This window comes from Pavona decussata, unplaced genomic scaffold, assembly GCF_977016875.1.
Source record: "Pavona decussata unplaced genomic scaffold, jaPavDecu1.1 SCAFFOLD_219, whole genome shotgun sequence".
In the NCBI taxonomy this organism is placed as follows: Eukaryota; Metazoa; Cnidaria; class Anthozoa; order Scleractinia; family Agariciidae; genus Pavona; species Pavona decussata.
The window spans coordinates 1,822,370-1,846,073 of NW_028145624.1; the positions used below are offsets into that span (position 1 = coordinate 1,822,370).

General features: G+C 37.0%; 2 protein-coding genes across 3 annotated transcripts; one reads left to right on the forward strand and one right to left on the reverse strand.

Moving 5' to 3' along the window:
* The first annotated feature begins 1,543 nt into the window (after positions 1 to 1,543).
* On the forward strand, positions 1,544 to 13,478 carry LOC146459463 (phosphatidylinositol 5-phosphate 4-kinase type-2 alpha-like). 2 transcript variants are annotated; one of them, XM_085089406.1, is made up of 10 exons: positions 1,544 to 1,788; positions 1,869 to 1,966; positions 6,116 to 6,212; positions 6,501 to 6,650; positions 8,032 to 8,217; positions 8,846 to 8,959; positions 9,481 to 9,805; positions 10,084 to 10,184; positions 11,056 to 11,142; positions 11,649 to 13,478. In XM_085089406.1, the coding sequence occupies exons 1-10, from the start codon at positions 1,669 to 1,671 to the stop codon at positions 11,727 to 11,729; spliced, it is 1,359 nt and encodes a 452-aa protein (XP_084945532.1). In that variant the 5' UTR covers positions 1,544 to 1,668; the 3' UTR covers positions 11,730 to 13,478. The 2 variants fall into 2 exon arrangements, with proteins under 2 accessions (XP_084945532.1, XP_084945531.1); XM_085089405.1 differs by lacking the exon at positions 11,056 to 11,142.
* Positions 13,479 to 16,439: 2,961 nt separating this feature from the next.
* On the reverse strand, positions 16,440 to 23,704 carry LOC146459464 (insulin-induced gene 2 protein-like). The gene is made up of 4 exons (XM_085089543.1): positions 23,198 to 23,704; positions 20,972 to 21,138; positions 20,148 to 20,247; positions 16,440 to 17,455 (listed from the first exon to the last, which is right to left on the reverse strand). The coding sequence occupies exons 1-4, from the start codon at positions 23,600 to 23,602 to the stop codon at positions 17,414 to 17,416; spliced, it is 714 nt and encodes a 237-aa protein (XP_084945669.1). The 5' UTR covers positions 23,603 to 23,704; the 3' UTR covers positions 16,440 to 17,413.

Below are 23,704 nucleotides of genomic sequence, written 5' to 3' on the forward strand. Positions count from 1 at the left end.
TAGTTGCATTTTTTATTTCTACAGTAACTTTTGCGCAGTTTCTCCAGTTGCAAATGTTTCGTTTATGTTGCTGTTCATTCACACACATAAAAACAATAAAAATTAGATAAAATTCCCACAAACGTGCATGATTTATTTTTAACAAAATGAACAAGCGCCCTATCGGATTTGCCCGACAATGCTCAACGTCATTCCCAGGTTTTTTCCCCTTGTAAATTAGGGAGGTGCTCCCAATGGACAATGCTTGAGTTTTCACAGTGATTATCATTGAACGAGCAATTATGCTGCCGGCATGAAATGCGTGGATTTCTCTAGTCATTGCGAAAAGTAGTGTCTCTTACTCAGCGCGAACTCGCTTCCCTTGCAGTCTTTCAACAATGTAATGTTTTCAGTGTGATGTGGCCTGTTACGAACAGGCTTTCGGGGGTTTAGAAAATACCGAATTCAGGCAGAGCTTTCTCGGCATATGAAAGTGTTTGAACCTGACCATTTTTTGCGCCGTATTTCAGTTTTCACTGATGTAGGTGTCGATTCTTTTATTTATAAAAACTGACTTCAAATGTATTCCGTCTCTAAGCCAAGTGAAAATGGTGATTTGCCTCCAGTAGTGGCTATTGCTATCGGGGTTATCCCGCAGTTTAAGGGAAAAACCCGATATGTGTATTTAAAAATACATATACCTTCTTCATACATGAATTGCTTCTAGGTCGCCCACAAGAGGAACGAAATTACGTTAACTTTTCAAGGAAAAAACGAGCCGTAATAAATCAATTTTATTTGTAAGTTTATACAAGGGGAGAACTTGAAAACGTTGGCCTGACTTTTTCGAATGAATCACCATTTTCACTAGACTTGGAGACGGAGACAAATGGCAACGAATAGTTGAGAAGGAGAGAAGATCATTTGGGTGGAAATCCTGGACTGAAGTTGCACGGAAAGCTGTAAAGAGGATGGAATGCGCTTATTTGAACGCGCCCAGCGACACTTGGTGACGCCCAAAAGAACTCTATGTGAGCTGTATGTCACTGGGCTTGGCCATCAGGCTTCGTGAACATTTATGAATAGTTTCTGTGAGAATATTCCAGCTACCATATTTTCCGTGTGAGTTGGTAACAAATGGTCACAACTCAGCTGCACCGTCAAAATTGGATGGGCAAAGATTGGAAAATAATGTAGAGGGCCTTTTCACGTTTCTGAAGAAGAATATGCGAAGAATGTCGGTGGAATTATCAATAAACCGCACAGTAATTGCGAAGATTGTATTGTCACTTAAAGTCTAAAAAGCCATATATTTTATTTTGAATTATCTATTTTATCTCTCAAAACGCGCAAATAAATATTTAAGGGCGATTTTCCTGCACCCCCCAATAGTCCACACATAACAAATATGAAGAAAATTTACGAAGGTAACATTAAAAGTTGAGAAGTATTTCCCACTGGACCGTGCTGAAAGGATGTTTGGTTTGCCCCACCCCTCCCTCTCACGGTTATTCATTTCCCGTGCTTCGCCTTGCATTATGGGAAGTCTTAGTCAGGTGGGAATATTTATTGTCGGGTTCCAAAAGAGAAGTTTCGCTGAGGAGTAGCAAATCGGGCATTTTTTCTCATTTCCAGCATGATTTAGACGGAACAAATGAGTATCTGTAGCTAGGAAAAACAGTTTTCAAGATGTCTAGCCACTTAAAGACGAAAAAGAAGAAGAGGTTTCGAGTAATGAGCCAAAAGGTGAAAGTCTTTCGCTCCAAAGATCCTCTGCTTAGCGTGTTGATGTGGGGAGTTAGCCATTCGGTAAGCACGAGATTTGCAAATTTGCGGACAATACTGTTTAGGGTCAAGTCTGAAGCTAGTGTTGGATTGCTTTCTTGTAGATCAACGAACTGTCGCATGTGAACAATCCAGCCATGTTGATGCCGGATGACTTCAAAGCATTCATGAAACTTCGCGTGGACAACCACCTTTTCAATAAGTGAGTATTATGAATGGTTTACTGTGTTTATTTTTAGGTTCTGTTATATTTTACCACTTTTATTTGTTGCGAAGGCGCTGTATATCTGCTGTAGAACTTATGGTGGCTGAATTCTAAAGTTTCCGCTTCGTATTTTGACTTTTTCTTGGCGTTAAAGGTGCCGTCAAAAAACGAAACAAGCCGCCGAGCTTCAGCGGCAATGCAAAGTGCCAGACAACCGTAGTGTCGCGGTAAATTTCATTGCAGCTTGCGCTTCGGTTTGATAAAAACCAAGGGTGTTAATGTACATACACCATCGTTAAACCTGGTAAAGCACGACCGCTTTGAAGGGAAATAAGTTAAGCTTTTGGTAATAATATGGTTTTGGTTTTACAAGTAACAGTCTTGTTGGAATGATCAGTGGTGGAGGCACCTGTAATGTTGTGTGAATTTCATTAGCTCTAATAGTTTCAAGCATCGATTGTTTTCCACAAGCTGCACTCAGAGTTATATCCGAAAAGGTGCTCAACAATAAAGTTCTCTTGAAACTTAATCCTTTGAATGGAAAAGCTTTTCTTTCGATCGCATCTTTGCAGACATAAGAATAATCAGTTAGCTAGGATTCACTGTAATTTTACTCTGTATGTCATATTTTGAATAATTCAGTTGCGGTAAAGATTTTGCCCCTGCACGAAATATCTCTTAATTTTAAAAATAATCTGCTGTTCGAACTGGCTTTTGTCAGATTTATTTTTGGAATTAATTTCCTCTTTGAATCTGTTATGGATATTGAAAGTTGACAAGGGAGTGTAAACTATAGTTTTGAAGTTGAGGTGGAATATGTGCAATATTCATTATTTTCTATTCACAGACTTGATTGATTTGCCCTCAGCAATAATTTTTTTCTTAAGGACCTCACACTGTTACGGGATAATGAAACATAAAATTGGGCCAATTTTCTGGTTGAGTAAGAAGATTGAAATTATCCTTGTTCTTACTTTTGGCCAAAATAATCAGACATCTCTACACCGGTGACACAATAAAAAACTTACAAATTTAAATCTGTGAAACCAAAAGGTTATTTAAAATTAACATAATTTACTCAATACTGGTTTCTATGGACTTCAAAAAATAAACACATTTTATAGAATTCTGTTGGCACTCAAGTGTCAAGTGATATTTTACTTTTATATCAAGGGAAGGGTGTTAGAGTTCACAGATAATTTACAAACCATTCCCACTGCACAGAGGTGTTTAAAGAACATTATGACAGATCCCAATTTCTAATATCACTGTCGTGCCTGACCAGTTTTATATGGGTACTGTTATACCAGAAATGAAACATTACTTGATGTCCATATTATGCAAAGTTAAATTCTAGTTGAAATGAATACAGCCATAATGATATTATTTGTCTTGATCAGTCATTCTATCTGACCAAGGTCGCCAAGGTTAACAGATTGTTATCGATTGGAATACATTGATGTTATCAAAGCCTTTTCAATCTATGGGTGAATTTTGCCTTTCCTAGGTACTCTCTCTCCCTGTGAGTCAGGAAAAGTTAATATTTCTACGATAGCAATAATTAAGCATCCATCACTTGCGTGATGCGCTGCTTCTAGTAATGCCCGTTCTTTTTTTCTTGTTTTTCTGTATTTTTTTGCGTCAGTCACTCACCCCCACTCACTCGATCAAAACATTCGGAAGTGCGAGTCTTGGCCATGGCGGGGAGAAAATTTGTTTTTCTACTGAATATTAGGTAATACTTTACCAGCCCAAGTTCACCATCTGATAATGTGAACATGAAATTGATGTACGTCTTTATTTTGGTGAGAAGAGAGCCGTAAACAAAGGCTTGAGTAAATCAAGATTGTACTCAAAGTTAGCAGGGGGTTCGCACAAAATGGAAGGAGAAAATACGATAGGGAAATGTTTGAGGTTGTTCTGAGGTTGTAATGTATATTTTTGGGGGTGTCGCAAAGTTGTTTGGCGGTTAAAGCAATTATTAAATAGAACACTTGGACAGGTCTGGAAGTCAGGTCTGTGTGGCGCAAGTGATATGGCGCAGCACTCCCATGCCATAGGTCTCTGGATTGAAGTTCCCACTTGGGCTAAATGTAAGTGGTATAGAGTGGGGCATAAATGAGGCTAGTTATCAAGCCTTTATGGCTTTCTTGTTCATTATAATGTGAAAAGTAGGATTATTTTTCTTTTGCATATGGTATGATGCTTTTTCTTTTTCATGAAGTTCATTTTGTTAAGGGATATATTTGTCTGTTGACATAGTGAATATGAATGCACACAGAGGGTTTTGTTTGATAAGCTTTGACAAGAAAGTAAATTAGGCTATCTCAGTCAGTAAAATGTTTTGTTTTCCATGGGTTGGTTATTTAAAAAAAGGATCATACATCTAAACTTCCCATTAGTAACAGTTTTCCACGAAGAACTATCACTCTTAGAACGTGCACATTAACTTGTAGTTCAATTTCATTCTTGGTTCAAATTTTTTCAAACCAGTTTGAAATTGTTTGGACCAGTTTAAAATTTTGGTCCAAGTCTTTCATTTGAAAAAGCTATGTACAGTGTTAGAGTGATATAGTCCATGATTTTAGCAAGAAAACTTGTGTGAACGTATACTCCAATATTGGTGGAAAGCCTTGTTTCTGTACCTCTGATAGGAACATGGTTAACTACCTATTGTTTATTTGCTAAAAAAGATAGAAAACATTCTGTCTGTGGTATGTGGCTTTGTAGAATTAATGAAAACATTGGTGGAACACAATAATTATTTAACTGCAGTGCAAACGCTGCACTCCTAAAATTGTGCTTGTATTTCATACCTGGAAAGTGTTTTCAATTTTAAATACACATACAAAACTCAATTTGCTTTAACCATTTCTTTAGAAACACATAGGAAATGAATAAGTTATGGCCAGCTAAACATAATAACCAGTATTTTTTTGTAAAATAAAATAAATAACTGAAGATACAATATATGTGTTATGCAGGCTGTGATAGATGGAAAACAATTGAACGCCGCCCTCATAAAATATATTTCCTTGTTCCCTTTGAGCTTTAGAGATGCTTATTGTGAAGTTTGCCTGTGGGAAACACCTGCTTATATCTTGTGGTTAAATTACAGTACATCTTATCATGTTCTCCCAGACTTTAATTCAAATTCCCATAGCCTAAGGTTAATAAGGAAGTTTTTATTATTCATCTTTTTGGGAAGAGGGTGCATTTTGTCAGCTTGTCTTGATGAAAATGTCCAACTTCCTCGTTACTGATGGGGAAAATCAAATGACCTCCCACCTCATGGTCGTACTCAAAACCAGATTTGCTCCACACCTTCCACAACCTTCATCCTGTTTACTATTATTAGTATCAGGTCTTTAATGAATTACTCAAAGGAAAAGATCTTGCATGACTCTTCAGGGCAAAAGAAGTAATAATTAAAAACGTATTCCTCTATTTATTTCAATGACGTGGTGAAATAATTTTTGTGACATTTTTGTCAAGACTGGTTAATGTAGTTCAATGTAATTTAACTAAGTTAACGAAAAAGAAAAGCTGGCATTAATAGGGCAGTCAGCAGTTCTTGGATGTTGGCGCATGCGCAGAGCATCTCTTTGTGGTAGGGTGTTTGAGCATGGCAGAGTGTAGTGGATTTCGGAGTAGTTTCTGGTTGGTTTGTCTCTGTTTTTTCTGCCCCTCCCCCTCCTCTTTTTCCCTCTTCCATTGCTAATGCAGTGTGATGGGTACCTGGATAACTATGCGTGTGGCTCATGGCTGAGTTGCAGGGATTGCTAGCTATGGGAGCATGTTACTGTCTACGGGCCGGCTGGTCACAGTGGAGGGAAGTCTGAGGCCACCACTGTGACCAGCCGGCCCCTAGACAGAAGTACTAAGAAGAGTACTTCGTGAAAATCTCTTGCATTGGCTTTATTGGGCAAAGTCTCTGCACTCAAGCTTCAAAAAACTATTGTACATGTAATTAACATTTGCTTACAAAGAGGATAAGACATTTTCCTACTTGTAGTGACCCAGTTATTACATGTATCTTCAGTGCAATACCAGTAATTTGGGAATGTTAACATGAGGGCAGCCAGTGTTGCTTCTTTAATGGACATTTCCTATTTTAATCTACCTTTGCATTGTTTGTCCTTACAGAGAAAATTTTCCAAGTCATTTTAAGTTCAAAGAATATTGTCCGTTGGTGTTCAGGCAACTGCGAGATCGCTTTGGTGTTGATGATAGTCAGTATGTGGTGAGTGGTGTGCTTGTTGTGTCATTATCTGTAATGTCTCATTTTGACTATTTTCTATGCACATATGTACTTTTTCATGTTGGTGAGTATTTGTGAATCCATTGCTGTCTTAACCAGTGGAGGGAAATCGATATCAAATTTGTTTCAGAAAAGGTGAATTTCTAATGAGCTTGATAAGTTACTAAATTTTCATGCAATAATTAAAACATCCTTGGTGAGAAGATTTGAGTGTGACCAGACCTCTTAAAATTCGCATTTGCCCTTGTAGTAACTGTGTGTGTTTTGCAGGCAGCCTTTCAGGTGTCCCCTATGGTTATGCCCTCACCTGGTCGCAGTGGTGCCAAGTTTTTTATTTCAAAAAACAAGAAGTTCTATGTCAAAACAATAGAGAGTGAAGACATTGAAAGACTACACAACATTCTTCCCCAGTATCATCGTGTGAGTTGCTTAGTGTTCCTGTAAATGTGCAGTGCTGTATTATGCTTTCACTTTTCTCAAATTTTCTAACTTTTTTTTGTAGGAATCATTAACAACAAATAGAAAAGTAAATAAAATAAAATACTAATTTGTGTACATATTTTACATAAAATGCATACTTATCGTACAAATCAATTATTTTTGTTCCATCTTTTTTAGTTGGCAATTTTGTATGTTTTTACAAGTGTTTCAGTGTAAACTACATCTGTATGTCCTTGCTGTTAATATTTATAATAATTCAATGTAAATACAGGATTCCATTTAAACCACCACTTTTGATGTGGACATTTCCTATAAAAATATTTGTATAGATAAATAAGATAAAGTACATGTACATGTTGTAGGTTAAAATGAATCCCAGGTTAAAATGATTTCAATCTAGCGTGATTTGTATTTTCCTTTGTTTCAGATGTAAACTACCCAACCTTAACAAAGGAAAATACAACTCAACCTAGGTTGAAATCATTTTAACCTCGATTCATTTTAACCTACAACATACACATGTATGCCAAGTGATACATGTGATCTTACATGCATTGTTAATTTATTTATAATCACTTTTCACAGAACTTAACAAATTGCATAGCTTTCATCTTTCTACTCCAGTGGATAGAACCCCAAAACTAACAGTAATGAAATACCAAGTATTTTCCACAGGGTCATCCTTGCATTGAACTACATGGTGTTCTTAAGTTTTGAATTGAGTTTAAAGCAACCTTAATAGCATTTCTTACAGAGGGGAATGACCCCCTTAAAGATTGTTACCCATTCGAGTTAAGATTACAGGGGAGCAGGAATGGTGCAGTGGTGGGAGCACTCGCCTCCCAAAATGTGGCCCAGGTTCGATTCCCGGACTCAGCGCTATATGTGGGTTGAGTTTGTTGTTGGTTTTCATCCTTGCTCCAAGAGGGTTTTCTCCGGGTACTCCAGTTTTCCCCTCTCCTCAAAAACCAACATGTCCAAATTCCAATTCGATCTGGAATTTGAGGGCCGCAGGTTTGTCAGTTGTAACAGACTTTTAAGTGTCACCCTCATTAAAAAACAAACAAACAAAGTTGATTATCTGCTGTATTGGCGTAGGCCAGGCTACTGTCATGTGCTCAAAGAGACATAAAGTTTTGGTAAAGCTTTGTGAAAAAATCACTTGGCTTATAGACGAATAAATACGGTATTCCCAATTCTATACAAAGAGCAGAATTTTTATTTTATTTTGGGTTATTCGTAATGACTTTTACATTGAAATAATTATTAATGATATTGTTGTCATAGAGGTCTTGTTAAGTTTTCAAGTAAAGTGGCTTGTTTGTTTACAAAAAAGTAACTTTTCCTTTATTTTCCTTAGTACATTGTAGAAAAGCATGGCAAGACCCTGTTGCCTCAGTATTTGGGTGTGTATAGGATTACTGTGGACAACAAGGAAACCTACCTTTTGGTTATGAAGAGTGTGTTTAGCACAAAGTATAAGGTTCACAAGAAGTACGACTTAAAAGGCTCAACAGTAGATCGACAAGCAAGCAGCAAAGAAAAGGTAGAAGATGCTGACTAATTAAAATTATAACTAAAAAGTAAAGCAAGTGATTAAGACTTGCTTTTTTGATGTAATTTATTGTATTCTCAGAGAGGAATGTTTGGTTTATCAACAGCATCGATAACTTAAGGTAAATTGGCCACTGTGGAGAGATTTAAGTGCTAACGTTTTGAGCGTTAGCCCTCAGAGATCCTGTTTTAGTCCTGTAACTTGATGGAAACAGTTTTTGCCCTACAGATGAGGGAACATTTGCTGAAACATTAAAGCTTATGAGCGTCACTGTTTCCCATTTTGTTTTCCTGGTTGGGTGTGTGCACAGTAATTTGATTATTTTGCCAAGGAAGCAAGATCTGCTTCCAAAAAAAGGCAAAATGTTTCTGAATTTTTATAAATGTTTTGTTTCAGCAATGAATGTTGTATGTGCACACAAACAAGGTTATTTTTAATTTAATCCTTGGTACAGTTTTGCATATAGCACTTTATGTGTAGTTTTATTTTCAACTTTGGCCCCAGAGTCTTTGTGATATATTTCAGATGTGGTACCTCTTTTTTTTATTAAGATGGGATGTATGTATAGTTATGTGTAGTTCAAATCTTTTATTAACTGAATGCTTGCATAACATTTCAGACAAAAGAAAATCCAACTCTGAAAGACAATGACTTCACTAAAGACAATGCAAAGTTACGCATTGGTGATGATGTTAAGAAGGACTTGCTCCAAAGAATCAAAGATGATGTGGAGGTCAGCTAACGTTTTTTTCAATATTTATTGTTACCTGCAGTTTCACTCAAACGTACATGTATGGGTAAGTTGCCATACTCTGAAGGGACACAAAATCACATTTTACAGTACATGTATGTTACTAATTCCTGTGTCAAAAGGTCCTGATCATACATGTATCTCAAGAGGTGTACAATACGTCTGTAACAGTCATTTTGCAAGTTGTTTGGAGAACTGAAGGCCTTCTCTTGTCATGAGATATAGGATTTTGCAGTGCAGATTACAGATAAAGCTGTACTCACAGGTAGACCACACCCCAAGTGTGATTATGTTTAGCAGTGAAGGAAAATTTTGTTTATGAATGCCGTGTATTCAGAAACTTGGTAGACCATTAGTTTAATGTCTGACTGTTAATTCAAGGTCTAAACCAACTTGTCCAACTAGTCTACATACTTGCAACAAGGGTGTTATTGTCTAGGTACTCAAATTTGACTCACCTGTTTGGTTGTTTTCCTTTTTTTTTTTTTTTACAAATTGTGCAGTTTTTAACACAACTTAACATCATGGACTACAGTCTGCTGCTGGGCATTCATGATATTAATCTTGCTGAGGCTGGTGATGATGTTGATGATTTCCTTGGTGGTCTAGAAAGTAACGAAGACAGTGATCTTGAGTCCCCTCGTGAGGGAGATTCACCTCAGGAATCCGACTCCCCTGGTGAGGGAGATATGTCATTCACTGACACTCCACCCACGACTCCTCCAGCTAATTTTAATGGCGAGCGGGAGAGAAATACAAGTTTTGGAAGTGCTGAACTTGATGAAAGGGAGGAGGAGGATGCTACTGAAGTGTTTCAAAGTGTAGATGGTATGTTTAATTTGTTCCTAATGTTTGTATTGGTCATGGAAAATAATATTATACCTTGAAAGTCATAGAATTTTAGCAGGTCTGATTTCACAAAGTTTTCGCTAGCTGCAGTTTCACTAATTCATTTTACCAAAAGGGGCGGGAGGGAGGTCAGAAATGTGTATAATTATATAGCTAATGTAGGGGGCCTGTACCCAATGAGGGGGTGGGTATTGGGGTTCTTCACAAATATCTGACAACTCTTTGTTCTCTTGTCAATACAATTATTCTCCCTTTAGAAAACAGACGAGAGTTATATTTCCTTGGAATCATAGATGTCCTAACATTCTACAGTGCAGGAAAAAAGGCGGCTCACGCAGCCAAGACTGTGAAACATGGGGTGAGTGAGTAGCTGTGTGGTTATAGTCGTAACAGTTTGCCCTTGTGCTAAGGGTCAGCCAACACAAACTGTACCTGTTCCATCATTTGAAAGGGCACATGGAAAAAAACCCTAGGTCACTTCAGCATTGGCTCACTTTTTACAATATTTAGCAATTTTTCTAATTTGCTAGGTCTTGGTTCTACTTAATCCTCTACGTTTTCTTTCAAAGTACACAATTTTTGAAAAGAAAAGAATAATGGTGATTGTGCTTTATTTTAGTTTATCTTGCTTAATGTAACATGAATATTGAGATGTTGAACTTTTGATGTATTGAATAAAAGAATGAGCTAAATGAAATCAATAGATAAAAACTAGCAAATAGTTTATTATGGATAAAAAGAATATAACTGAATGTAATGTTATGTGATTTAAATTGCATTTACTGTCTAAACACCCATTCACAGAAACTCCAACAGACTGCAATAAAAGTTCTAGTATTGAGTGTTAGAATGTAACTTTTAAGAGCACTTTGTAGAGTGAACTTGTGTGCAATTAATATTATGATAACTATAGGTGACGTCTTTGTTTTCCTTTGATTTTAAACATTTTCCATTTCAATAATATTTCACCCGCGTAAATAAACAACATATGTGTACCTTGATTAATCACGTAATATAATAATATTTTTATAACTTTTTCCCTTATTCAGATTAAAGAATTATTCTTTAGTCTGACTGAGGGAAAAAGTTTCTAAACAGTATCAAACTTTGCTGCGAGAGGTTGTAGACATGGATGCACTCTTGTTTAATTCAATTGCGGGCATTTCAATTTAATTCTTTCATTGTTGGGTTTGGGCCAATACCATGCTCAATGACATTCCATGTCATAGATTGCTGCAGTACACTGGCGTGTGAGTGTGAGGCAAACGACAGGGATTGCCGAGCAGCGTGAGAGCATCTGGCTAACATCTCCTAGGGTAACTTGCTCTCTTTCAACACCTTACTAACTTATTTTCTTTGCACCTTGGTATATACAACTGCATTAATGCTATAAACAAATTAAAATAAATCTTTAATGAGGAAGCTACACTCTTCGTAGAATATTACCCCTTGTCTACCAACTAACTCTTTAATATTTATCTGTTTCTGTTGTCTAACAACTCATCTCAATAACTGAATTTCTAAAGAATATTAATGAAAGATACATTCCAAACACATTAAAGATGCCTCAGCCTGAGTTTAACATGTAACACAGTTTCATCCAGTGAGCATAAAACTGTCAAGTAATTGCAATAAAAGTATGTAAATAAAAAAAAATTAAGGTTCTTCCAGTCTGCAGCTGTAACGAAAGTGTAAGACATGTACTGGCACAAACCCATTACTGATTCAACTCTGACAGGGCTGTTTGTTTTATCTCAGTTAGTACCACCACAAGTTATATTTATCCCATCTTTATCTCTTCTTTTTTATTCTTGTTCCTTAGGCGGGAGCTGAAATTTCCACTGTAAAACCAGAGATTTATGCCAAGAGATTTCTGGAGTTAATGGAGAGGATATTTGAATAGACAATTTAGCTCAGAAAATTAGACTATAGATACAGTATGTTCTGCAATGTACATACAATTTGCATTTACAGACGATCCACGTCACGCGTGACCAGTATTTCCGAGAATGAAATGAACATTCGAAATCCTCTTTGTAATGTCCGGCATTTGAATGGAATGTTGAATATTTCTCTGGAAATCTTTCTGAAAAAGACGCATTAAGGGGAAAAAAGATTCAAAATTCTCAAGGGAAACAATAATTGTTATTCTTGAAATACTTAATGCTGTAATGTAAAGAAAAAGTCAAAGCTTTATACCGTCAATAAACTAGGGAAATTTCTATAGAAACTCTGAAATCTCGTTGGCGATGTTCAAAACTGACATGTTAATTTCAAAACTCCGTTCAAATTTCAAAAATACCAGTCACGTGTGATGTGGATTGACTGTAACAGTTAATTAATGTAGTTAACACTTTAAAGAGTTGGATCTCCAAGGCTTGTACATGTACATTGAATGTGAACTGAATTGTTATTTTTTAATTTGTGACATACACAGTCACGACATAAATCTTAATTCTTTACCATTATTTAAATTTATGACAGTCACTTTCTAGTTGCAAGGCAGTCTGTGCCATGGAAGTCTTCTTAAGACTAGCTACTGGACTCCTCTTCCTGCAGTTTATGTTACTGGTTTCAGGTATCACATTTCTCAAGGCAAATTCTTTTACCAAATATTTCTTTTCGTTGTTGTTAAATGCTGAATTAGATTTTGTTTTACCACACCGCAGTTTGCATTGATATCAGCCCACCCGTTAGAGCATAGTGTTGTAACTGTTTTAATTAGCTTTTACGGTAGTGGTGGTACAAAGTATAGTAGAAGTCAACTCGTTGAATGTTGATTTTATGATTCCCATTCAACCCTTTAACTCCTTATATCAAAGAGCAAATTCTCCTATCCTATCCCTGTACTTTATTTATAAAAGTACTGTGGAGAAGTTACTAAAACAACAAGAAAATTCACCTTGCGTGTTCATATCCTTACTGCTCATGACCTCAGGGGTTGAATAAGCATTGATGTTACAAGGAGAAATTTGATGCTGATCACTGGTAGGGTTTTAAAAGTTAACTGTGTATGAGTATATAGAATAATAGAAATTCTTCAATGACTTTTTCTAGTTGTGGTGTAATTTGCAGTCTTCATGTCTTTTGAGCGTCATTTGCCAGAAAAACATTGTAGTTCAAATTTGGATTTCCTCTGCAGTGTTTTTCAAACTAGATTATTACATTATTGGTCTTGTAAAACACAGGATTAAGAATTAAGTTTTAAATTAAAATAGTATTGTAGTTGTCAGTAAGAAGAAGTAAGACAAGCTGTAAAAGATTGTTTTTACATTTAAAGAATCTCCATCTTCTTTTGTGAAAGCATTTCAAAATGCTGCTTTGGTTTTCAGAATGCACTGTCATTGATTTTAAACATGATTTAAGAAATCTAAAAAATTCCTAGTTTACGAGAAACCGCAACAGTTAATAGTAGTTCAATTCTGAATAGCATTTCCTTGAAAATAACAAACATCCACCATAGAGTGAACTTTGAAAAGTATTTCAGTGGTCTATCAATGTAGAAAAAACTTGTAAATCCAACCACCATTTCTTCAGGTATGCTACAGGTTCCTGTGAAATTGTCCAAAATGTGGTTGAAAGTTGCAAGGAGTTTATAACTAAAAGAAATGTTAATAATTACTGGTACTCCATACATTAAGTGGAAATTTTCTTCAGTTTGAGTAAATATTCTGACAGGCAAGCAAATACAGTCAGTTATCCTATGAGCCCCAATATAATTATCATTATTAAAAACTGCATCATTGTATAATGCAATTCGAGGGATTTGATTGGCTTAGCGGCCATGGTATATGAGCAATTATACCATAGCCGAGAAATGGCGACCATTAAATTGCCTTCTGGTCGTTCTTGCACAGCGAAATCAGTAAGATCTAGCAATATTTCTCGGTTGTTTTTAATAAAACAATTATTCCACTTGTGCTTGTTGGATATGAGATGATTATAGCCAACTCGGCGCTACGCGCCTCGTTGGCTATCTATCATCTCATATCCAACGCGCGCTCGTGGAATAATTGTTAAATATGTATGTTCTCCACCATGCTTCATATATTTCTTATGGTGTCTGTTAGGAGAATTTGTTTAGACATGAAGGCATTTATGTTGTTAGTTTCCTTAATTCTCATGGCATGTATGTTTTAGTGATATGGTGAGGAGCTTCACTATTGTGACCTAAAGAGTTCATGAAGGTTCACAAAAATAATTTTAATGGTGTAGTATTTTAGTGGAGAGTGGAGACCGTCTTTTTTGTCCCCTAGTCCAGACTTTCCACTGTCAGTTGAAGTCCTGCACCATTTGCAAGTCTTCATTCAGTTTACCATCTCTGTTGTGGTCTCCACTCTCCTCTAAAGTCCATTGTACCATACCATTAAAGTTAATGTATTGTTTGATTGTTGCTATGACCACAAGTCAGTGTGTACCAAGGAGAACTGTCTGTCTATGTTGGGTGTCGGCTAATGACTGTGTCTGTGACTACCTGATTATTAGTATAAATCTACTAGTGTTCTATCATGAATGCCATTCTTTGATTGGCTACGCTACTCAAAATGGCGGCTGCTTCGTCGCGTTTTCGAAGTGTCTGCGATGAGGATATAGATAATTTACTTGTTTAGTTTGAACGAGTAGTAGATTTATACTAAAACAATTAGATTATTCGCTCTCAATTTCTATGCGTGATAGCTGATTCGGGTTGTGCCCTCATCAGCTATCACGCGATAGAAATTGAGAGCGAATAATCTAATTGTTAATTATTTCCTTCCAGCACTTGTCTGTTACAAGACCTATTAATAATTAAAATGTCAAGTTGGTTGTTGTCTTTGAAAAATGTTACAGAAATCTTATGTCAGTTTTGAATCTACTGCACAAGAAAACACGATACTGTTCAATTGAAGTTTGTATGATATTAAAGAAAGTTTGTAAAAATTTTCTTTTATATCAATACAATTTTCCTGTATAAGCAAAATTTTCAAAAATTAACAGTTGCTTGTAAAAACGTATCAAATATTAATTTTTAAAAATAATTTTAAATTCTTTGTGTTTTCTCATTGTCAATTTTATTTTGCCTCGGCATGTTTCCTATTTACCAAATCTACATTTTCCCAATTTATAAAAATTAATTTATTGAGATACTGTGTTATTAATGTAATAATCATATTCCTTGTTTGTCAGCTATTTACACATTCTTAAAATATTTTACATTAAAATAAATCTCACTGCTACAGCTTGTGGTCCTTGTGCAATATTTAACTACCCTGCGAGCAGAGGCCCTTCGATCTTCCTGGATAAGTTGGGAAGAGACTTATCTAGGAAGATCGAAGGGCCTCTGCTCGCAGGGTAATATTTAACAACGGGATAAACGTCTTTTCTTATTGACGACCTTCAGTCACTAATAGTGTGATTTGCACGTGTACGGTTATCCCAGGGGGAGAGGGGGTGCTCATGTAAAGTTTCCGTGGGGTTGCGAGACCAAGATCCCTCCTTCCTGAAGGAAACACCGTGTCTAAATAAAGATTTTACCTTACCTTTACCTTAGCTTCCAAACTCACCCTTGGAATGCTACTTCCCCCACTAAAAAAAAAAACATGCTTGTTTTCATAGATACATATATGAACAAATCGCGAGGGTATGATTTGCTGGCCCGATATACCGTAAACTTGTCTCTAGACACACAGCTGTCGTTTGACAGAACAGGTTGTTTGTAAATGCCTCGTCATGAGTAACCTCCCTTTCAAGGTGCTCAGTCCCCAAACATCCTTCCGATGACAAACTCTTCTGAGTATAATAAGCCCCTGGGCTGTTAGCAAGCTGAAGTTAGCTTCAAGCTGTTTTTATTGTTGAGTCCTACCATTAAAGCATATATGACAAATCTTCATCTTCTCTAGCCTCCCATGCAGACGTTCTTAGGGGTTCGTCACGCGTTCCTGCCCCAGGAACGTGTGACGAACCCCTAAGAACATCTGCGTGGGAGGCTACATGTTCTCATATAAAAATCTAAAGAAAAATTCCTATCAAATTTTTCCCCCGCGTAAAGCGTCCAATTTCACCACTGGTTGGGTACATTACCGCACAAGTTTGGAGACTGGGGATAGAAGGGATGTGATGTCAAATGAAGACCAATAAAGGAACGCTTAGTCTCGTGGTTTCTCTATTGCTCAGTTGTTTCATTCTGGGTATTCAACAATCCCATTCATTTTCATCAGCACAGTTTTCTTCCTCTGCACATGAAGAACAGCCAAGGTTGTTCTATTTAAAATATTTGCTTCTGTCCAGTTTATTCCAGTATCCCTGAAAGGCTGCTCTATGGGAGAGGATAATAAAATTATCCCACGAGGGAGTGTTGGATATGAGATTATAGACTGCCAATGAGGTGCGTAGCGCCGGGTTGGCTATAATATTATCTCATATCCAACAAGCGTGAGTGGAACAATAAATTATTTATTGTTTAATAAAAAACAACCAAGAAATATTGCTACAAGGATCAGATCTTGCCAATTTCGCTTTGCAAGAACAACCAGAAGACAATACAATAGTCGCTATTTCTTGGGCATGGCATAATGGCTCATATACCATGGCCACTAAGCCAATCAAATCCCTAAAATTGTATCATACAATGAAACAGTTTTAATGCGTAAGTATATTAATTTTATTTATCAGTTATTATTACAAAAGGCAAACAGTGATTTTAACTTATTAAAACTTCCAAGTATAACAAATAAGATGAACATAATTTTTCAAGAAAAAGAAGGCTTCAATACAATTTGTAATATTTCACTTCCTTATGTTGCAAAAAAGAACACGAATCACCTGCCCTGCAAGAAATTTAGTTCTTAATCTCTCCATTACAAAGTGGTTGAAACTGATTCATTTCAAAGCCAAACCAATTCGACCGTCGCCCTGCCACTGAAAGATTTCTGGTACCAGCCAGAAATTTTAATGAATTGGTATTGGTACTTCACTTAATTACAGATCTCAGACATAACCACTGGAGAAACGTTACATAATTTTTGCAACCAGGACACTCAGCCTTCAATATAACACCATCACCTCATCGCTAACTGAACATAGAAGACATATAATCTGAATAACCTTAAATAACTTAATATGATATCGTGTGTACTATACAGCTATACAATAATAATAATAATTATTATTATTATTATGCAGGTTTGGAGAAGGAGGTACCATTACAACGCAGTTTTACAAGTTGTGCGGGCCAAAGTTACAGAAAACAGTCAAAAAAGAGCCCCAACAAGAACAGGTCTTGCAAAATTTTTTGTTGCCATAATCCGCTCTTCCTTTTTATCCAATATTTACAAAATATAATAATCTGGCAATAATGTAACCGAAAACCGTTTTGTTGAAAAACCACCATTATGACAATATAAAGCAAAATATTGTTTTTGCAGCGATAAATAAAAAATATCCCAAACTATATGTACTAAATCCTTCCCTTAAATCCCATTATTTTCTATTTACAGTCTCATTTATTTTTTTCAAAACTTTTGTCCTTTAAGACATTATCATATCGATCTCAACAAGTCTGTTTTGCCGTGTTCAGCCTTGCACTCTTAGACATCATCACAGCTGTGCTTAATCAACATGCTCTTTACTTCTTCCAAAGTTGTATTCAGTCTGCAGAAGAAAAGGTCCCACAAGTTTAGTAAGATAGATTCAAGTCATAATGGCTGACTCAAAAAGACAACTTGCCTACGTTCTGAATTCTCGGAGAATTTAAGCTACACATGATTTGGAGCACCCGCTATTTCAAACTCCAAGTTTGATACAGGAGCCTGTTTCATGAAAGTCCTGGTAACTTATCCGGCCAGATAAGTGTCTTTGGTGATAAATGTTTCTTAACAGAAGTTAATTTTTGTTAAAATTGAAGGTCTGAGAGCATAACCGACTTATGTCGAATTTTAGCGCAGCTTTCGATTTCGCACGGATTTGTACGAATTTTGGCTCTCCCTGCTTTGGAAAACATTTCACGGTTTTACAATCGCGGACAAAACTCCTTGAGAAAACCAAACGCGAACAGAACAAAAACCACTTGCTTACTTCTCCCTCCCACCTCCTCCCCCTATGCAATGAGAAGCGAACACAGACAGCCAAAAAACCACTCACTTACTGTTTCTCCCTTCATAATTCTACCACAGTTACTTCTCCCTCCCCCCCTCCCCCTTATGCAATGTTGATGTGGGAAGTGATGCTTGCCAGGAAACTGTTCGTGACCCAAAAGACAACATTGAGTCAGGGGGAGGGGGAGGGGGATTTGGTAGTTTGCTTCACTACAAGTGAACGCGCTTGGAAGGCAAATTTTTTTGTAGGTTTTGTCCACGGCAGATTCGTTTTCCAAATTATCGGTAGGCTAAAAGTTTCCACTGTCCACGAGCCGTGTTTAGCCGCACCAGTTGTTGTTTCTATAAGTAACGTTTGAGATGATATCATGGTTTGCTTTTGCGGGTTGTAACAAGCCCAAAATAGATCAAGGCAGTCGGGATAAACAACTTGCGCATCGTACTGGCTAGCTGGTTTCGCTTTTGTTTGGTGAAGTGTGTAAACGCACGACATCTATGGATCTTTTGAAAAGCTATGAAATTGACGAATGCAGTTCACAGGAACTGGTGGAAATGTTGTTCAAAGAATCCCTCCTTGGTAGTCATGACTGTGCCATGGCGAATTTTTCAATTGGATTATCAAATCCCGCGGGAGCATCAGAGACAAATCCCGCCATGTGCAAGGTGTTTTGCAAGCCTTAGTTGTGGTTTGCCAGGCTTGAAATTCGGTATGTAACGATTAACTTGACAATTTCAAGGCAATGATTCAATAAAAGTACGATCAACATAGATTTTCAACGGTTAACACCGACTGCTCTTAAAAATAATAGATAGTCTTTACCTTCTAATAGAACTGCCGTTAATCGTTGTTAATCGTTGAAATGGCTACATGTCTTCCTGTTAATTGTGTAGAATGCTAGTATTTTGCGTTATCAAGAGTGATATGTCGACAAACGGGACAAAGCTGGATTTTATGCCAGGAAATGGACACATTTTCTCTTGGAGAATGTAACTGTTTACATTTCGGACATTCCTGTCACGTACGTAGTAGTTTGTAACAGAATCAAATAAAAGCGTGACAGCATTCTTTTTGTTGCTCCCGCGGAAAACACCGCTTTCGTGTGCCGTGTTTCAAAGACAACGAGTGTATATTGAATACAAGTATTTAATCCTCAGTGCATTGTCCTTTTGGTCATCCAGTGTCTATAATGATACCGATATATCTTTACAAGATGGTAAAATTTCTCAATGGCATTAATACGAAACACAAAGCGGCGTAAAAAAAATACTGGACAATGGTTTTCAATCGAATTGCAGTTCACGTGCAACAGTTTGGACAAATCCGAGCTACATCGAAAAACGGGCTGAAATTCGACATAAGTCGGTTATGCTCCCAGCCCTTCAATTTAAGAAAGCGATCTCTGGCTAAAATGATTAAAAACTAAGAGCTTTCGACTGCCCGAACTGCAGTCTTTGACGGGTAAAATGAGTGATAAGAAAGCGATGAGAAAAAAAATTTTAAACAAAAAACGTGAATTGCGAAATAATAAAAATGTAAAAAATTATGAATGTTTGTTAAAAAGAATGTTGTATAAACTATTGTCCAGGTAACAGGTAAGAATTGTTATCTGCGTTAGGTGTCACTTTGGTATGCCACGCTTCTAATGTTTTTCTGGTTCTGAAGGTGCCTTTGTCAATAATTGACGCGTTTTCAAAATCAATGACATGGTTGTTGGACCAGGCATGATTAATTTTTGTTATTTTTGAATACTAAATTTTAAAATCTTAAAATTCTATGAAAACTTTGGCCTAGTACCATGTCTGTAATCACTGCGTAATCGGCAAAAAAACATTTAAAAATATACTTATTGGTCCCGATAAGTTACTGGGACATTCAAGAAACGGGACCCAGGTCACATTTAAGTCAAGTCATTTGTCAGTAGCAAGCAGCCCAGCAACACACACAGTGATGGTATATTTGCCAGTGTGAATCAAAAGAGTGTAAATACTGTGACTGTCCTTGGCATGTTAACCCTTTACCATTATCTAACATGACTGTATATTCATCTTACCCAACCCTCTTAAAATGTTTTGTAGTAGGCAACATTACAAGCATTTTTTTAAAAGCTGACCAAACTAGATATGGCTAACCAACGCGAGGTAGTTTTTCGTGAGAAGGCAACTGCTTGGGTTCTACAACTCATGTCAAATAAACTGTGCTGCCTTTTAGTGAAACCACTGCTAAAATACTCTGTTAAATCTTTACTCACCATGGCAAGCTGTCTACCAATTGAACCAAATGTCACAACACCAGAGAAAAAGTACCATGGGATCCAAGCCCTGGCATACAGAAAATCTGGCTCATCATGTCTGAAAGAATCAACAGTCATAAATGAATTATTTTTTTCTGTGATGATGTGCTTTGATAAAGATGAATTTACTTTGATATCCAATCACAGGTCAGTTTAACAATAATTATTACAAATCACTTGGTGAGTATTTATTTTTCTCACTCGGCAGCCATATTGAGTCTCAGGGGAACAAAAGCTTTGTTTTTGCACGGCTAGCCTTGCCCACATGCGAATTCAGTGCGCGGGGGGTAAGATTTGATGCTTAGCAATCATTGTACAAGCTGATCTGTTTGCTGTCCAGATTTAATTTTATACAAATGGACCCGATATTAAGCAAGTAATGCGTTTTTGCACCATACGGCACTCTTTTGAGAGTGAGAGGGTTAAAAAGAAAACAAGACAAATGACCTATTTAAATGTAACCTACCTATACAGTCAACTCTCACCTTACAGACACCTCACTATTACAGACACCCTGATAATATGCACAGCAGCTAATTCCCCCCCCCCCCCCACAAAAAAAAAGAATAATAATTACAGATGTTTGACTGAAATAAATTCCTGTTATTACGGACTCTCACTATTATGACACTAACTTGTGGTCCCGAGGGTGGCCGCAATAAAGGAAGTTGACTGTATTTGGTTGCAAGAAAACTTGCACAACGGACTGAGGTTTGAGAACAACCTTTCCCATGTATTTAAGATGCACAACAACACCAGGGTATTGCAAGTAAACGACTAACCTGTACACTCCAAGGTAGATCAAAAACTGCAGGACTGCACAGGCACACACAGTCACAAGAACAGCAAGACCGAGGCCATTTTTAGATCGGTCAAATAACCACCACAGACTAAATGATGCTATAGCCATGAACAGAGAAAAGTGTGCTGGGCTGTTGAAGGAGATTTTCTACCAAAATGTCAAGGATTTCAAAATTAATAGAGACCAACAACATATTAATTTTTTAATAATTCACCAGCATGCCAGGTTGTGACATGCACCAAGATAAAAAAAATTCCTTGACTTTGCACTGACTGCAGGTCAGTTTTCACAAACCTAACCGGCTGAAATTGTTTGTTGGCAATAAAGCAGCAAGAGGAGCAAAAAAATAAAATAATAATAATAATAATAATAATAATAATAATAATAATAATAATAATAATAATATTAATAACAATAATAATAAATATATAAATAAATAAAATAAAAACAGTGTTAATGTGAGCTCCCTTTATTCTTGCTTTTTTTCTCATGACGAATTGAAGTTACGACCTATGCCACTGATAACACAATCTCAGGTACTAGAGCATTGATTTTAAAATTAAAAGGACAAAACAGCAATTCTAAATTTTGACAACCAGAAAAGCAAATTAAATTTGTCTGTCACGATTATGATTAGTATCACTTAATTTATTAACAATTTCCCATTATGGTACATGCCTCTGTTGAAAATGATTAGCATAACCTGAAAAATGGCCATATATTAAACAACTATTTAGTCTACCAGAAAAATCTTGGTTTCAGTAAGTATCTATAATTTGGAGGAGGGGTGAGGTCTGCTTTATTCTTACTACAAGTTTTCGGAAACTTCGCCTGTTCCAGGTGGTCAGATTATAATGCATTAGTCAATTCCAGCTGTGCCCATCCCTGCCCTGGGCCGACCCCCGCGAATTAGGATATTTTGAAAATAAGCTGGCAAATCCCCCACAGCCGGGACAAAACGTTGTTCAAATGCCCCGGGGTAGGGGCTCATAAAATGTTTTGTTTTCTTCCTTTCTTGACTTACTTGCATTAAAATCTAAGGTAATTCAGGCCAAATTTAGCCCCAGCTAGGTCTTGTTTCCCGCATTTAGTGCCAAATAGGTCATTCTGCAACTCTAGCATCCCATTTGCATTCTAAAGAGCGAGATGGTCAAATGCCCCGGGGTAATTGGGAGGAAGGCTAATGCCCGACCCATGGGATGGACAGTGCGGGAAAATGCCTCACTATTGCCCGGGGGGGGGGGGGGGGATGGGCACAGCTGGAATTGACTGATGCATAAGTGGGGAGCTGCACAAAGACATTGCGATGCAAAAGTGAGTAGACTAAGGAGAGCCCAGTTTCAATTTGTTTTTTCACACTCGCAACATTGTTCCTTTGCATGCTGGTTTTTGCTGTTCCCCACAATTTTACATCTGAAAGAGGCTATGGCAACTTTAAAAAAAGTTTTTCCCTTGTGCCTTTAAATATCACTAGAAAAGAATATTATGGTTTGTTTTCCATTTTACATAATCATTTGATATCTTCCCTTTGCGTTCTAGGAGGGTTTCGTGTCTGAGAAAACTGTTTTGACGCTAAATTAACATGACGTAGCCCCTTTAAACAATTTTCCATCAGTAAATTTTTCATAAAGACAACCAGACGAAAATAAATTGCTTATGCATTACATACAGCCGGTTTAACCAGTTTGGTGACTTGTGAAATATGTATGGATCTTCGTAATTCTTTTGGCTGGTATTAATACACGTTGAGAGTAGAATTGTCACGTATTTTCAGTGAAATAGCAACCATCAACACTCCTTCCAACTTGCAATCCAAAAAGAATGCCTCAAAACTTTATTTTTATCTTTCTTTGTTGTTTCAATTCGAGTCACATGACAAGTTTAAATAAAGCAGTTTGAATCGAAATTCTCTCGTGATGTCGCAGAAATTCGAGATTTGACATGCATGCATGAAAATAAAGAACAAATTGAAGCCCCAGTTAGTTGCTGTAAATTATAAAATGTTTGCACAAGGTATAGTAAAAAATACTTCGGTGAAATTGGCCACGTCTGAGATTTTAAATGTTTGTTTTTCACCTGAAAGTTAACCGGAAATGAAATGCAATGAGGATCATGAAAGAAGTGTAATGCGAAGCTAAACGAAGTGTCCCTATTACCCACTTAAAATACTTACTATAAACATGAAATAGAACTGCAGAAAGGATACAGCACAAGCGTGGCTGATTCCAAGGAAAAAAACAACACATTTGGCGACACTGGACCACTCTCGCTGCAATCTGTGAGGTTTTCCAAGTCGAATATCCGAGCATGGATAGATAATACCAACTAGGGCAGCCGCTGTTCCTGATGAAGGAGCGATCCACCATACAGCACTGAATAGATTTGCTATAATTCCAAAGTCCAAAGCTGGAATTCGCTTTCTACGAGCCTCTGGTAGTACAGAAAACATGAAAAGAACCATAGCAAAGAAGGCCCCGAGTATAAACAGCACAACTCCGCGGACGAAAACGTTCACAACTGACGGGGCTATTTGTCGAAATAATCTCAGAAAAAACTGCCCGCTCGAGGCAGAGCGTCTTCCACAAAGTAGGCACTGCATTGACAGTCCCATTGAGCAAGAGAGAAAGAGACGTTTACACTCGTTCTCACAAATTTATAGTTGTTTGGCTAAAGAAGCGAAAGTCTTCCGATGGTCTGTCAGTGGCCTGATGAA